Below are 15590 nucleotides of genomic sequence, written 5' to 3' on the forward strand. Positions count from 1 at the left end.
TACCGGGCCTCCGGTTTGCTGGGCGCCGCCATCTTGTTTTGATGAGAAAGTGCTTCCAGTGAGCTTTTCCAGTTGGAAAGCGGCGTTTGGGTCCTGAAGGAATCCTCGTGCCTTTGTTTCATCGAAGGGGGGGGTGGCTTCGAACAAAACTAAGGCGCGAGGATTCTTTCAGCACCCAAGGCAAGGCGAGCCGAGCGACCGTCCCGAAGCCCATCGACAAAGGTACAAAGGAGGAGTTGAAGGTGGCGGGGAGAAGCGGGGGACGGCTGGCTGGCCGGTCGCTCGGCTCGCCTTGCCATGCGTGCTGATGTCGGTACTGGGCCGTGGATCATTTTGTGATGCCAGTACCGGGCCGTGGCACAAAAAAGGTTGGGGGCCACTGATTTATACTACCACTTTTTTAGGTTTGCTAATTTTGTGTGAACCCATATCTAAGCCTTGGATGTCTTATTACAATTTTACACACCTTCGTGATTTTTCTTGGTGCAAAGAGAAGTGACACAGAAGTTAACTGAGTCTTGTGGCATTTTAAAGAATAATACATTCGTATTGTGTAATTTGTTGCGTATCGCTACCCTCTCCCCCCAATAATGTATATAAGAAATAGTACTGGGTATGGCTTATAGCAGGAGTGGGCAATAAGGGTTCCTTTACGACCTGTGGACTTCCACTCACAGAATTCCATGCTGGCTCAGGATTTCGGGGAATTGAAGTTCACGGATCTAAAGGAGCCATAGTTGCCTGCCCCTAGCATATAGCATAGGCATAGACAGCTTCTGAGAAAGGGAAGAAACTAGTAAAGAAATAAGAAATAATAATAAACATCCAGAGAGTAGTAGTGAGTAATAAATACTAAAAAGTTACTATTATGGAGTTATTGATGCTCTCTGAACCTGGTTATTTGCTTACGGATGTTTCATTATCTGACTAGGTAATGAATCTCTTCTGTTGAATCTTTAATTCAATTCTCTTATTTTATTCAATTAAATTCTCTTCAATCCAGCTCTCTAATCTCTGATTGAAATTTATTGCTGATGGTTTTTTATATGACCTTTACAAAAAAACAATAATGCGCAACATTTAAAAATATATTAAAGCAACATGCTGGCATATTAAACCAGTTATGGCAATATAAAAATAGGTATTTTAATTCCTTTCTGAGGGAAAATAAATTCCAGATTACTTTGTCTTGAAAAGAGATCAGGAGCTACATACATATGTCCATCAGGAGCTCACATCAAATTTTTGCCTCTACTTTTATGATTATTTTTTTTTACAAAATGACAATCTATTTCTATTGACCAGCAGTTCTAATTGCCAATTTATGGAATTTCAGTAAATTAATAAAGAACAGTAGCAAGTATTGTTCCAAAAAGGTATCCAATTAAGCAGTTTTGGCAAGCATAAATGTTTTTCATCTCAAAAATGGCAAGGAATAATTGTTTGCAAGTGCTACTCTATATTTTTATATGATTGTCAGATATAGGGTGAAAGTCAGATATGGAGAGAGTTTTCATTTTTAGCATATTATGTTGATACAGGATTTTCGAAGCAATTCACACATTTCAGTGAACAAATACAAGTCATTAATATATCCTAAATAAGAACTCAAAACATTTAATCACCAATGAGGGAAACACTTTTGAGACTAACTTTAGATGTCCTCTCAATATGAGTTTATACAGGCAAGCATGAGATATAACAGCTGGACTCACAAGCAGATGGCTTATTAAGAAAGCTATAATTATTTATATTCACACAACACCAATCCTTTAATCATAAAGAATTTACAAATCACAGTGGCTGGCTTCATATTAAACTCTAAGGCATAACCAAATACTACACCTTGTTACAATGAATGAGTTCAGCTTAAATTCTGTCTTTGGTGATTGCAAACTGTGAAATTTGTACTCATTAGAGATCTGTTAAGCAACCTTTTCCTTCCTTTGGTCGGAATATTTTTTTCATCAGCACAACTTTCCCTGCGTATTTTTGTTTGTTTTTGTTTTATTTTTACATTAATCTGGCACGTTTCCAAACAGGTAAACGGAGGGATTTGTAGAAGAGAATTAATAGAAGGATGCTTAACCTCACCCATTAATTATTCTTAGCAAAAGTCTACCCTGTAACTGGTTTCATAGATTAACAAAATAAATCTCTCCATTTGCAGGGAAGAGTTTGTTGACTCTATTTTGCTGCTACAAGTAAGACTACCAACTTCCACTATATTTGTGGCTCTTGTACTAGTAGTAAAAATTGTGGTGTATATCAGGATTGTGCAGTCGTTCCAGTTGCACATCATTGCTGTCACCATTTACTTCTGTATCTGCATTAGCTATGACTGGCACTGTGGTGTCAAAACAGACATCAACATCTTGTCCAGCTCCCTTATCCCAAAACAAAAAAGAAAAGGACACTAGAAATTAAAGAACATATATTTCATACCAAAGTTAGTAAAGGATCCTCAACTCTAGTGTGTGCTTTTTAACTTGGGAGACTCTACAAAAGATTACGTTTACGCTTTCTATGACCAAGAACATGAGACAAAGAAAGAAGAAAGCATGTTTTAATAACATGGTGCTTAAGAATGAGACACTAAGAATTGTAAGCAGATTTGGCAGTGCATCTGGGTTACCAAATTTGACCATTCTTCACACACTTCTTAGGTTCAGGATTTTAAGTCCAGAGGGATAGTTTCTTTCCAGCAACACCAAATTAACTTTTCAGCAACACTTGAAGTTCAGAAAGTTCAAAGCTTTTCTCTTATCTATGCATTCCAAGTTTATAAAGTAGAGTTAGTATTAAGATTATATTCCCATCCACTACAGCAGGAATATGACATACAGGTAGTGTTAGTGATGGTGCCCACAGAGGGGGAACCAGTATGATGGACTAGTTCTACAGTGAAGTAGCAGTTTCCCAGGAAGGAGGAAGTACATTCCAGAAGGTGGGGGGGAGACGAGACAGCTCAGCCCATAGCTGGATTGGACACAGCGGAAGAGAGTCACAATAGCAATTCCGTAGAGTATATCTGTTAGATTGAGAGTAGAAGAGGGTTAATTTGGGAAGATGGGCATTGGGCTAAGCCCAAGAACAATGAAGAGCAATTCAGCCAGAGTTCACTTCTTTATTTTCTTACAGACAATAGACAGAATCTTGCCAGACTAAACTCTTACTACTATATGTATCCAACATATTTAATTTTCTCCCCATTTAATTGTCATCCAGAATATGCTTTATGCATATTTCATTATTATTGTAAGATGGGTAATGAACAATGGAATGACATTAATTATGAAAATTATGTGTAGCTATCCTTTGTGAGCATTATTTTAGTTATGGATATGTGCATACATTCTGCTCAAATAATGAAAGCAGATCAAAGCCATTAAAACACAAAAAAACCAATGAATAACACCATTTCCCAACAGTAAAACAAAAGAAAAAAAATTCAACTCCATCTCATAGGCTTTCTAATATAAAGTAGATTTCATTTGATATCTACAAAGTGGTAAATAGGGCAAAACAATTTTCTCCAGAAAGCATTTTCAGTAATTTCCATCACTGAAAAGATAAAAATAGAAGTCTTACTTGCCCCTTATTTTTGGCCTTTTGGATAGAAGATAATTTACACAATTTCAGCAGAAATTGTCAACCTATTCTCAAAAATACTCTCAAAGTTTAACTATAGAAATGTAACTTTTTAAGAAGAAAATTGAAGCTCTTCTCACCATTATAGTTGACAGTCTTATGGATTTGTGAGCATCAGTGCAGCCCTGTCAATTGATGTATTAATATGCTGAAGTTGTTCAAATCATTTGTGTATCTCAGTGGCAGAAGGCAGGCCAGAGTTACAATCACAAATAATGGTTAGCTGTCCTCAGGACCTCTGTATTTTAAAAGCTTGTGTAGATAGCCTTCAACTTATGAGCATTCTTTAACAATGGTTCAAACTTACAACAGTACTGAGAAAAGTAACTTACAACCCATCCTTGAGGTTACGACTGTCTGTACCACCCTCACAGTTACTTTCATTTTTCACTTTCATGCCCCACGCTTCTGTGACAGCCCGGGACAAGCAGTTCAACCCTACAAAGGCTTCCATGCAAAGTTAGTTTATTGGATTTTATTAGGCATCCTCAAAGTATAACTCACAGTTATGTTGAGATTCATCTAACTTCCAATCTTTGCCTCAATAGTTGCCTCAATGGTGTGAAAAGATGGTTATCTTCATCCCATAGCATTATAGCAAAGGAAAACTCCAGCACAATCCTGGGATCCAGGTAAGAATGCCCAAAAACTCCTTCAGCCCAACCAGAGATCATTCAGTGACCAATCAGGATTACAGATGTGACCACGTGACATGAACTACATCTCCCAAGAGGCATTAACTACATTTCCCATGAAGCATTCCCTTAAAGGGGCAGCTCTCATTCCTAAACTATCCATATACTGTCTAACCAGCACAAAATGTGGGCGCTTGGCAGTGGGCTCACATTTACTACAGTTGAAGCATCCTGTGGTCATGTGATTGCAATTTGCGACCTCTTCAGCTCCAAGGGAAGCCAGATATGTTTAATAATCACATGATTCACTTAGCAAACACATGATTTGATTAATGCCCATGGTCAAAATGTTTGTGAAATTGGATTCAGTTACTTAAAGGTTTGCTTAATGACTGCATTGCTTAGCAACCAAAATTCCAATTACCACACAATTGTGGTCATGAGTCAAGAGATGAAATTGACTGGCCTTTCTGTGTATTAAAACTCAGTTTTAACTAGATTGCCATTTATATAATTTTATTTATATTGTCATATTTATATAGTTACCTATCTCACAATGGCTCTGAGTGGCATACAATAAAGTTCAAAACAAAATGTACAAATTAATATTAATGTTATTAATATTTAAAACTTTCTGTACTATAAAAAGGCACAAAACTAAAACAGAATAGAAAAGATTAAGTGAAGAGTAGGTGTTAATTACAATGGAACTATCCGAATATTTTACCGGTGTTCTCAGGCCTCATGATGCAAGGAGGTTTTGGAGGAAGTTAAAGTCATCCAAAAAGTTAAAAGGGACAAAGCCAGTGAAGCTGCCCTCGCCTCGGAGAAGGATGCTCCATAAAGTGAAGGCATAGCAGAAAAGGCCCGCCTAAGAGCTGCCAAATGGAGTTTCCCTAGCAGATGGGACCCTTGGCGTGACCTCTGTGGTGGATATGGTGGGATGGGTAGATGTAATCAAGGAAAGACAGTCCCTCAAATAACCTGACCCCACTTCATGCAGGTATCGGGTCAAATTAGCAACTTGAACTGGGCAGGGAAACAGGTTGTTAACCATTACAGCTTGCAGAGCAGAGGTGCAGTGTGTGTAATTCTGGAAAGACATGTAATTGTTTGGACCAGCTGAAGTTTTCAGGTACTCTTCAAAGGGCAGCCCCATGTAGACTCTGTTACTGTAGTCCAACCAGGAAGTGACTAGGGCACGTGTGACTGTGAGTACAGTTGCTCAGTCCAGGAGCTTTTAAATTTTATATCCTTTTTAAATGTTTTTAATATTTCATTTGTACACTGCCCAGAGTCCTTCTGTGAAGGAGATGGGTGGTTTAAAAACTTGATAGATAAATACTGGCACAAATAGTCTATTTGGGGAAGTGCAACCCCATCCAGCATTAAAGATGATATTGTCCTAGAATCAAACCTAAAGCCACTCAGTCTTTCCAGGGTTTAGTTGTAAGTGGGAGTCCGGAACTTCACAGCCTTCAGGCAACTTAATATTGTGTAATTTAATATGCCATGGGCAGAGAGGTTTGATTGGGTATCATCAGCGTACTGATAATACTTCATCGTATGGCAATGAGCACCGACTCCTGTGGCACCCTACACAGTGAAAATGGTGAGGAGGCTTCTAGAACTCTGAATTATAGTTCCTAAACCTTACATCTCACCATTGCTATCCTAACTACTGGATGAAATTCATTCCATTATATTAACAATATGAACAAGAGGCTTAAGAGCCATGAATAGGGCAATTTGGAGTGTGATTGAAGATACTTTTCTAGGTTTAATCTTTCATCTTTATATCCCTCCCAGTCATTCCAATAGAGTGAAAACTGTTAATTTCTCAGTTGATATCTGCCTTGTGATCATAACAGACCTGTCCGATATTAAAAGTCTTGGCATCTGACCTTGGTCCTCTTAGTGCCCACAAAGCTACAGTTTTGTGCAATGGATGTTCCCTGTTGATTTATATAGTTAATCTATACTGCTATAGGTTGAAATAAAGAAGATTATGCTAGTTCAGGAGTCCCTAAACAGTTTGCTAACCTTGTCATAAAGTTTTAGACTGTTCATTGACCCTCAGAATTTATTATATGAAAATAATTTAATAAATATTACTTTAACTAATAGTACTACAAATAACAACAATATCAACTACTTGATATTGACCACTTTGGAGACCCTTGCATTAGCTGAAGCAGATTCATGGTCTCCATCTAGAGGTTGGCAATTCAGATACAGCCCTATTAATTATAGGACTACTCCCATTGTAGCCAGTAATGGATATGCTGCAGAAAATTTAATCTTTTTTAATATGTATGTTGCTTCAAAATATATGTAAAATATTTAATCACTTGTTGCTTTCACAATCTAATGATAACAATAACTATCCAATAATAATTCCCTACCAAATTATTTAAATCTCTTTTGTTCCTCAAAACTCAGCTACCACTAGATAGTTCTGCTCTCTTGTCAGGATGCTGTCTAATGAAAGCCAACATCCATAGTGTGTATGGAGGTTTTTCTCCTGCAGACTTTTACATTGAATGCACAAGTGTCAGCGATGGACTTCATTTTGTTGGAGTGCCAAGTTTAATTTAGGTGCCCTGATTTTAAGAATATTTGAAGTTCATAAAGTCTTCCTTGAGTACAGTTCCTGGTAATTATGGGTGCACCTCTATATACTTTTCTTGGCAATGCCACTGAAGTGTTTGCTATTGTTTTCTCCTAAACTATTTTCAGAATTCCCAGTCTAGTCTAGCTCTGGGATTGTTATGGTTTTCTCTAGTCTACTGGTTATTTTTTTTCAAGATTGGTTATGGCTGTTCTTCTTTTCATTGAAGCAAGCATTTGGGATTTAAGTTACTTTGTTGGCTATTAATTTTTTGGTTTGGTTTTCTTTTTATTAATACAGTTTCAGTTGTGTTTAATCATATTGATTTGTTTCATTCTTCTTCTGTATCTTTATTGTTGCGTTTGAAATTTTTGGTAGAAAAAAATGATATGCTACTATTACGTTCATTTGGAAGATTCTAGTGGTTTTAAATGCAGAGTTTTTAATATGAAACAAGCTTTGTTATTTCTAAATATGACCATGATGTTGTCTAATCAGGGGGAGATAAAAATTAACCCTCTTAAACTGCGATTTATTTCTTGTAGAGGGTTGCTCTAAGCAAGTATGAGGATGGGAGGGAAGGAGAAAAATATAGATAATTGTATTTTAGCTTTAAAAGAAACATCATTATTAATTAAATAAATCTGCCTGAGTCATGTATAATGGGATGTATATTACTAGCAGTTGGTTGATTGCCTTAATACCTCTTTAAAAACGTGGTTTTATCTCTTCCGTACAACCAAGAGTGGAGAATGCTCTGGATGAGGTTTCCAGATATGATGCTATTGGGAAAATAATTGTGGGATGCTTTTGGAACAATAAGTCTGCGTGCCCTTGTAACAGGTGGTTGGTGTTGACAATATTGAAACTGGAGAACCTACTTTAAAGATCATGTGTACCCAGACAATTTCTAACCAGTTTTGTTGGAGAAAGTAATGTAGATTAAAATTTGCTGTGAATTTACCATGCTACTGAAGAAGAGCTGAAGATCTTTTGGTGCAGTAATGGTGTTTATGTTGCAGCTGATTAAAGCCTTCCAGAAGTCTAGTTGCTGATGTTGCCATGCAGGAAAGTGAAAATTGAAACTGAAAAGACAAAATTACAGTGGGAACAAGGATCACAAGGAACAAGAACAAGGAAAGCTCGACACTTTGAAATATTAAATGAATCAACCACACATTGACATCTTAGGCACCAATTGAAAAGGACTGACATAGCGTACTTTCAATCAAAAAAATCACACTGCTTAGTGTTGAGGAACAATAGAATAGGAAATAGAAAAGGAATGGCATTTCATTCCTAGTCAGGAGGTACAGAGCAAACACCGTATGTGGGTCCAGTGCAGCCAGTGACAAATAACAGGAATTAGACTTCATAAATCTCCCTTTAATAAGGCTGTTATCCAGGTGCATGCTTGAACTGTGATGCAGAATATGAGCAGGTTAACAAGCCTGATTGTCATGTTCAGTCTGATATCAATGGAACAAACATACAAGAAGATGTCTGTAACAGACTCAGTAAGAAGTCTAGATGTCTGTTGATATAGTCTTTAATAAAAGAGTTTTGCAAGCTTGATTGTGCTTTAATCCCCTTCTATTACATCCCCCTGGATCAGGAAGGAGCCTACCTGAGTTTCATTCTTTCATTCCAAATCAAGGAATATTTCATTCCTCCTGCCTATATAAAAGTTCTTGCCATTTCCCTCAAGGCCATTTCCCTACTCAGATTGCCATATTTTGGACACATACAAAAATCCAGCCCTTGGTCCCTAGCACTGGGAAAGATGGAAGGGAAGAAAGAGAAGAAGGAGCAACCAGCACTGTGATCAAGCAGCAGTGGGCATACCACCAAGAGATCTAAAAAGCCAGGTGATCCCGTAGAAGTTCTGTCTGTCTGGTCACTAGGAAGATACCAGCGTAATCATCACTGACCACATGTCTCTTCTAATGTGACACTTCTAGTGAGACTCATTTCCAATTTAGCTTCAGAAGCTCTCTGCTTCGTAGCACTACTTGGATACCAGAAAGTGAACAGTCTCTTGGTGGTCAGACCATGATGTGAAGTCCATGTTTTTAGAACCATCTTCAGCTTTTTAGAACGTACTTTGGAGATGATGTATCTCATGCTTAAACCTGTTGGGAATCCACGCTACCAGTTATTGGAAGCTACGCTCTGTTTTGCCACTCAAATTACAATCTACTACAGATAGTCCTCAACTTACGACCACAACTGAGCCCAAACTTTCTGTTGCTAAGTGAGTTTTGCCTCATTTTAAGGGTTTTCTTGCCACAGTTGTTAAGTGAATCACTGCAGCTGTTAAGATAGCAACACAGTTGTTTAGGGAATCTGGCTTCCCCCATTGACTTTGCTTGTCAGAAGGTCGCAAAAGTTGATCACATGACCCCCCGGGACACTGTAACCTTCATAAATATGAACCACTTGCCCTGCATCCAAATTTTAATCATGTCACCATGAGGATGCTGCAACAGTTGTAGATGGGAAAAACAGTCATAAGATGCTTTTTTCAGGGGTGTTGTAATTTTGAACAGTCACTAAATGGACTGTTGTAAGTCAAGGACTATCTAACTTACTTCACTTGTGATGGGAGCCATTGCAATATATCCTGTATGAAACTTAGTACAGGTAGTCCTTGACTTACAAGAGTTCATTTAGTTACCGTTCGAAATTACAACTGCACTGAAAAAAGTGACTGATGATCGTTTTTCACAATTACAACTTTGGCAGCATCCCCATGGTCACATGATCAAAATGCAAACATTTGGCAACTGACTGACTCTTATGACGGTTGCAGTGTCCCAGGATCACACGATCACCTTTTTGACAAGCACAGTAGATGGGGAAGATAGATTCATTCAACAACTGTGTTACTAACTTAGCAAGTGCAGTAATTCACTTAACAGCTATGGCAAGAAAGGTCACAAAATGGGGCAAGATGCACCTAACAACTGTCCTTGGTTAGCCAAGGAAATTTTGGGTTGAATTGTGGTCGTAAGCTGAGGACTACCTGTGTACCTGTGGATATCAGCAAAAAAAAAAAATTGAAGTCAAAGGTACAAAAAGAAAAGGAGAGGAAAAAAGTTGCTCCTATCTTTAGTAATGTTTTTGTGTTTGACTTTCCAAGAAAAGAAAAGTTCCATTGCAAAAGTCTGAACGCCAAGAGATGATGCGTTCTCAGCTCTTACTATTGAATATAATCTAAAAGGCACTTCTGTTCTCTGTGCCAGGTTGGAACAAGATATTAAGAAGTTAAAGGCTGATCTACAGGCCAGCAGGCAAATCGAACAAGAGCTGCGTAGTCAGATCAGTTCTCTGACTAGCACAGAGAGGGGGATCCGATCGGAAATTGGACAGCTCCGACAAGAAAACGAGCTGCTTCAGAATAAGTAAGTTTACCCATCTATCTCTTAATCTCACAATATACTGTATAACGAGAACTGGGTTTTTAAAAAATGCTGCTGCTTTTTTTACTCTTGCATTTTTGTTCTGGGGGGCGGGGTGGGTGGGTGGCAGAAACTAAAACATTTTCAAGAATCTGGATCTTGACAAAATTAAGTGGTTTTGAGCGCCATCCATTTTGGTCAGAAAGATTAAAGCTGTCTCTCGCTTAGCGTTTCGCTGGCTGTCCCGTAGTCCTCAAGTGGGAAGCTAATGCATCAGCTGTAAAAGTCTTAATGGCCGAGATTTCGGATTTAAGGACTATGAGCTAAATACTTGAGAATTCTTTCAGAGATAGGAGTGCTATATTAATCAGGGACTGACACTCAGGGAACTGAATAAACACACCGTGAGAATATAAAAAGTGAGCCTGATTCTTTTCCCCAGAATAATAGTTAATTCAGACAGAAAGTTAAAGGTCATATCGTAGCAGAAACATTGACCCAGATTTAGTTCTACTACAATATGGATTCTTTTGTGAGAGGCAAGACATTCCCTCCTGAAATTCTACGCCAAACTGCTTGGCGTAGACAAGCCTAACCCGAATCTACAGTTTGGATAATCATTCGCTCCTTTTTGTGAATACATGCATGTATGCATCTTTGTTTGGTCTATTTGTACCTTGAATTTTCCTTTACAGTCCCCAGTTATTTTCACTTGTTCCTCAGTTCATTAAATAGATAATAATATCCTAACAGTATTATAGTGAGAAAGGACTTTTAAGCCGTTGGTGCTGTCCCCTGTGCAGCGTAGAAGTCTGAAGCAAAGATTTCCTGACAGCTTGATAAACGGCTGTCCAGCTTCTGCTTGAAGCTGGACAGCCGATAACCTAGTCTCTTTCTTTCTAAGTCATTGATGTCACTGTTGACTTGCTTTGAACTGTTAGGCAGTTCTTCCAAATCAACTCCTGAAAAATGTGTTGTGAATTTTGGCCTTGAATGTGTTGAGGAAATGTTTGCACAGCCGTAGCATCACATTCACGTAATCATGTAAAATTTCTCTTTAAAAAAACAACAACTCTGAAAAAGGGATGCAGGTCAGCATTAGAACCCTAGAAGTTTCAACCTCAAATCAGTTGAAATAATTTATCTGAGATTCTTTATAAATGGTCAGTAATTCAAGATAGACATAGGGATAAAGCCCTTTCCATTCAAAGCTGGTTGGTTTTCTTCCTGTTTTGTGCACAGATGTTACGGGCTTTATCTTTTTTTTCAGATTGCATAATGCTGTACAAATGAAACAGAAAGATAAGCAGACCATCAGCCAATTGGAGAAAAAGCTAAAAGCAGAGCAAGAAGCACGGACCTTTGTAGAAAAGCAGTTGTTGGAAGAAAAAAAAAGGAAGAAGTTGGAGGAAGCAACAGCTGCTCGGGCTGTTGCATTTGCCGCTGCTACCAGGTACTTGGTTCCTGCTGCTTCTTTACTTCTAGGCCGGTGTTGTTCAAACTTCGCAACTTTAAGACACATGGACTTCAACTGCTGGGGAATTCTGGGAGTTGAAGTCCACGCGTCTTAAAGTTGCCAAGATTGGGAACCCCTGCTCTAGACCCAAAGATTTGGAAGGAAAGAATGGTGAAAAAAAGAGTTAATGATTTGTCAAACATTTGCCAGAACAATAATGGTGAGAAATACTCCCATCTTTCTCCAATTAATATTTTGAGTGCTCAAGGCATGCCTGTCGTGATCAAATTAGCTATATATGAGTTATATATGAGTTCAGGAAAAAACCTAAGCAGTTGGAAAATTGATGATTGTGTTTCTGATTGTGTTGTAAATTCCTTGATCATATTTGCCTTTATTCACCATTTACAATAATTTGATTATCTTTTTTTAAAGGAAGCCATCAATTACGTGATATAGGAGCAAGGCTTTGTGCTGTTTCGTGCAATTCATTTGTATTTGATATATGATGTGTACAAATGTTTATGCCATAATATAAAAATGATACTCCAAGAAAATAACATTCTGGCTTATAGCATTTCAGGCTGTATGTATTGGGCGGGGGTGGTGGTTTCTCTACCGAGACAACAAAACAAAACTTCTTTGTATGAATAAAATAGTACAGGTGGTCTCAACCTATGATCATAATTGAGCCTGACAATTATGTTCATACATGACACCATGTGACCAGACCAAGATGATTATGGGTGTTACATGGCACCCCTCATTAAGTGAATCTGTTGTTCTCTATGGGCTGGTTTTTGGCAGAAACCAGAAGTAAACACCAGTTTCTGGCAAAAAATAAATAAATCACAAATCAGTCACATGACTGCGGGGCCATAAATGAATGTCAGTGCCAAGTGTCCAAAATGCAGTCACGTGACGATAGTGAGGGATGATGTTAGAACTTTGAAACTGGGCCATAAGATTTGGGAGAGCTTTGTCTGAACTTCGGTTGGTTGATAAGTGACTGGTCATAAGTTGAGGATTACCTGTAAAACTCAGCTAGTATGACCTGACAAGTTAGTCCTTTGTGTGCTCAGAGCATGTTGTTCTCATCAAAACATGCGAAGTCCTTCCCCTATAGAGCCTGAAGTTTAACAGTCCAGAACAGGCCTCATTACCGTATACAAGAGCCTATAAACTTGCTGTCTAATCAGTGGCAGGATGGATGAATCCAGAGAGGGTATCCAAAAGATTTAATCTGAACTTACCTGATGCCAACGTTTTTCAGCCACTGGTGAAGTATTAAATATGACTAAAAATGTATGTGCACATTTAGAGTCTTCGTTGTAGCATTTTCTATCCCAGATATTAAACTGAGAAGGGAAGATTACAAATATCGGGTAAATACATGTAAAAGTTCCCCTTCTCCTGTTGTTCAAAGAGCAGTTTCTGATTTTTTTAGGAAACAAAACCTCGTTTTGGAAGCCTACAGCTGCAACCCTAACAGAGGATTATATGGTTCACAAATTATGTTTTCTTTTGAACTGCTATTCAGCGGTTTTATAAAAAGAGCCCATACAATTGCATCCTTCTTTCCACGCATCTTGCTATTTTAATACATTCATGAAATTAGCGGAAACCCAGACTGAAAGCTTACCCTCTTCTCTCTTTCCCCTTATTTTGTTTGCTAGAGGAGAATGCACTGAGACATTACGAAATCGCATCAGAGACCTGGAGACAGAGTGCAAAAAGCTAACTATTGATATAAAGGTGAAAGAAGATCAGATACGAGATCTAGAAATGAAAGTTCAGGTAAGGAGAAAGTAACAAAACATTCTGTGATTCTGTCCCTCAGCCAATATTCTAGGGTTATCTTTCAAATTATGAAAACGTTTGCAAGATTTGAAAGATACACCAGGATTTTACTCTTTTCTTACTCTAAATCAGCTTGAGAAGCTACAATTCCATCACACGTAGATTTGTAGATTGGTAATGGTGGGAATGATGGAAGCTATCGTGTTAACACACTTCCAAGGTGCCAGTTTGGGGAAAAGTGTCTGAACCTGAGAGCTTCTTTTCCATGCCTTTTCCAGCAAGAATATTTACTTACTGAGAAGCATTTCTTAACCTACACATCCCTGTTTGGGTAATAACAATCTACAAATGAGGTCTAACGTATTTCCTTAAAATTCAAAATTAATTTCAAAATTAATCCAGTCCAAAAAGTTTTCTTGATGTATATTCCAAAACTAAAGCTATGTTCACAAAATGTGCTACGTCCTGGCGTATTATATAATGTGTGAATCCTACCTAAGTAGATACCTTGGTGAGTGCAAAAGGAATGAAGACCATAATCTAATTGATACCATAATTGCAGGAAAATGTGTAAACTGGGCTTAAGAAAAAAATAAACTTTTAGAAACATTTTCAGAGTCTGGAACCCATTGTTTACAAGCCTTATAGCAGTTTCACATTGTGATGACCCAGGACGGGATACAAAACAAACACAGTCACAGAGAACAGGTGAAGCCCCTTTTATTCCTTCGCTTTGCTTCCAAGCTCCGAATATCTTTGAGGGAAGACAGAAAAAACTCCCACACAAACAGTTACAAGAAGGAGGAAAAAAGCAACACAAACCAGGCAAGATAAGGGCTGGAGGATGTCCACAGATAACACACACTGGGAAGGATGCCAAACTCAGAGAGGAACCATAAACTAGAGATATTTACACGCTTTGTTTCCAGCGTTTGCCAGTACGCAGGTCCAAACTCTTATTCAGTTGTCACACCTGCAGCTCCTGAAGAGGATCAAGGCCCTCTCCTTCCAAGAAAACCACATCTCTCCCTGATCCTCTCCTCCCTGCAGTGCCCTAGAATGGATGGGAATGGGCCTGGGTCCTCCTCTGGCTGCTCAGCCGGCCTCTGCCCTTCCCCAGCCTCTTCCACAACCTCTGGAGCCACACCTCCACTCCCTCGGGAGCTGTTCCTCCTCTCCCTCAGACTCAGCCTCCACCAGGGGCATGACACACATTTTTGATGAGGCAGCATTTCCAGGGGAGAATGGGGAGGGAAGGTTAGCAATTTACCTTATTTCCTAAGGGCTGTGAAAACAAAGGGAGCAAGGTGTAAAAGTTGAGGAGGAGGGAGAGCCAGATTTCGGTCCCCCTTTAGGAACAGAAGCTGGCTGGGTGACCTTAGGCCATTCATTCCCCCTCAGCTCAAATCAGCATCAGGATCTGTGACAAGCTGACCGAGAAACAAAATCCTTTAATGGCATCTTGCACTAATAGCTTTGTTGTAAGAACTAGGCAAGCACAGTGCAAAAACAGTCTATGGGAGAGCAATTGGGGACTGAAAGCTGTCTAGCAGATCTGGAGGACACTAGAAAAGGCAGCTATCAAGTGTACTTGAACAACTAATCATTGCATTTATTTGCCCACTTATTTAAGAAAAAAACACTTTGTTCAGAGCCTTCAATTTAAATAGAACAGGGGTGGGGAGAATCTACAACTGTTTTGAATATCCTTTGTTTTTTTTTGTTGAGAATTTAACATCCTGTGAATTTCCAATGAAATATCTTCACTTTTTGAAGGATCTCTGTATGTCCTATAGTTGAACTAGTCAAATTAGCTAAGCAAACCAAGGGTCAGTATAGGAAGGAAGTCATTATAGCTATTGTCACAAATTATTTTAAAATGAGATTAAAGACATTTCTGGAGAATAGGGTTACCAACCAAGCTTATATGCTAACTGTAGAATTTATTGGAATAATATTTTGGGGAAAATATGCATTCTGCTTATCTCCACCGTGTAGGCTTCTCAGAGACATTCTAGATGTCAACTGCAAATGAC

The 15590-nt window shown here is 38.6% G+C and overlaps 1 protein-coding gene across 2 annotated transcripts in view; it reads left to right on the top strand.

The window, feature by feature from the left end:
• Window positions 1-15590, top strand: part of MACO1 (macoilin 1) — a 57515-nt gene that overhangs the window by 34857 nt on the left and 7068 nt on the right. For both annotated transcript variants that reach the window (XM_026676008.2, XM_087970632.1), the window contains exons 7-9: window positions 10143-10301; window positions 11569-11751; window positions 13431-13551. In XM_026676008.2, the coding sequence (XP_026531793.1) occupies window positions 10143-10301; window positions 11569-11751; window positions 13431-13551 (463 nt within the window). The remainder of the gene's footprint in view (window positions 1-10142; window positions 10302-11568; window positions 11752-13430; window positions 13552-15590) is intronic.

This window comes from Notechis scutatus, chromosome 8 (genome assembly GCF_049901735.1).
Source record: "Notechis scutatus isolate UNSWTSFEM ecotype Mainland chromosome 8, rNotScu1.2, whole genome shotgun sequence".
In the NCBI taxonomy this organism is placed as follows: Eukaryota; Metazoa; Chordata; class Lepidosauria; order Squamata; family Elapidae; genus Notechis; species Notechis scutatus.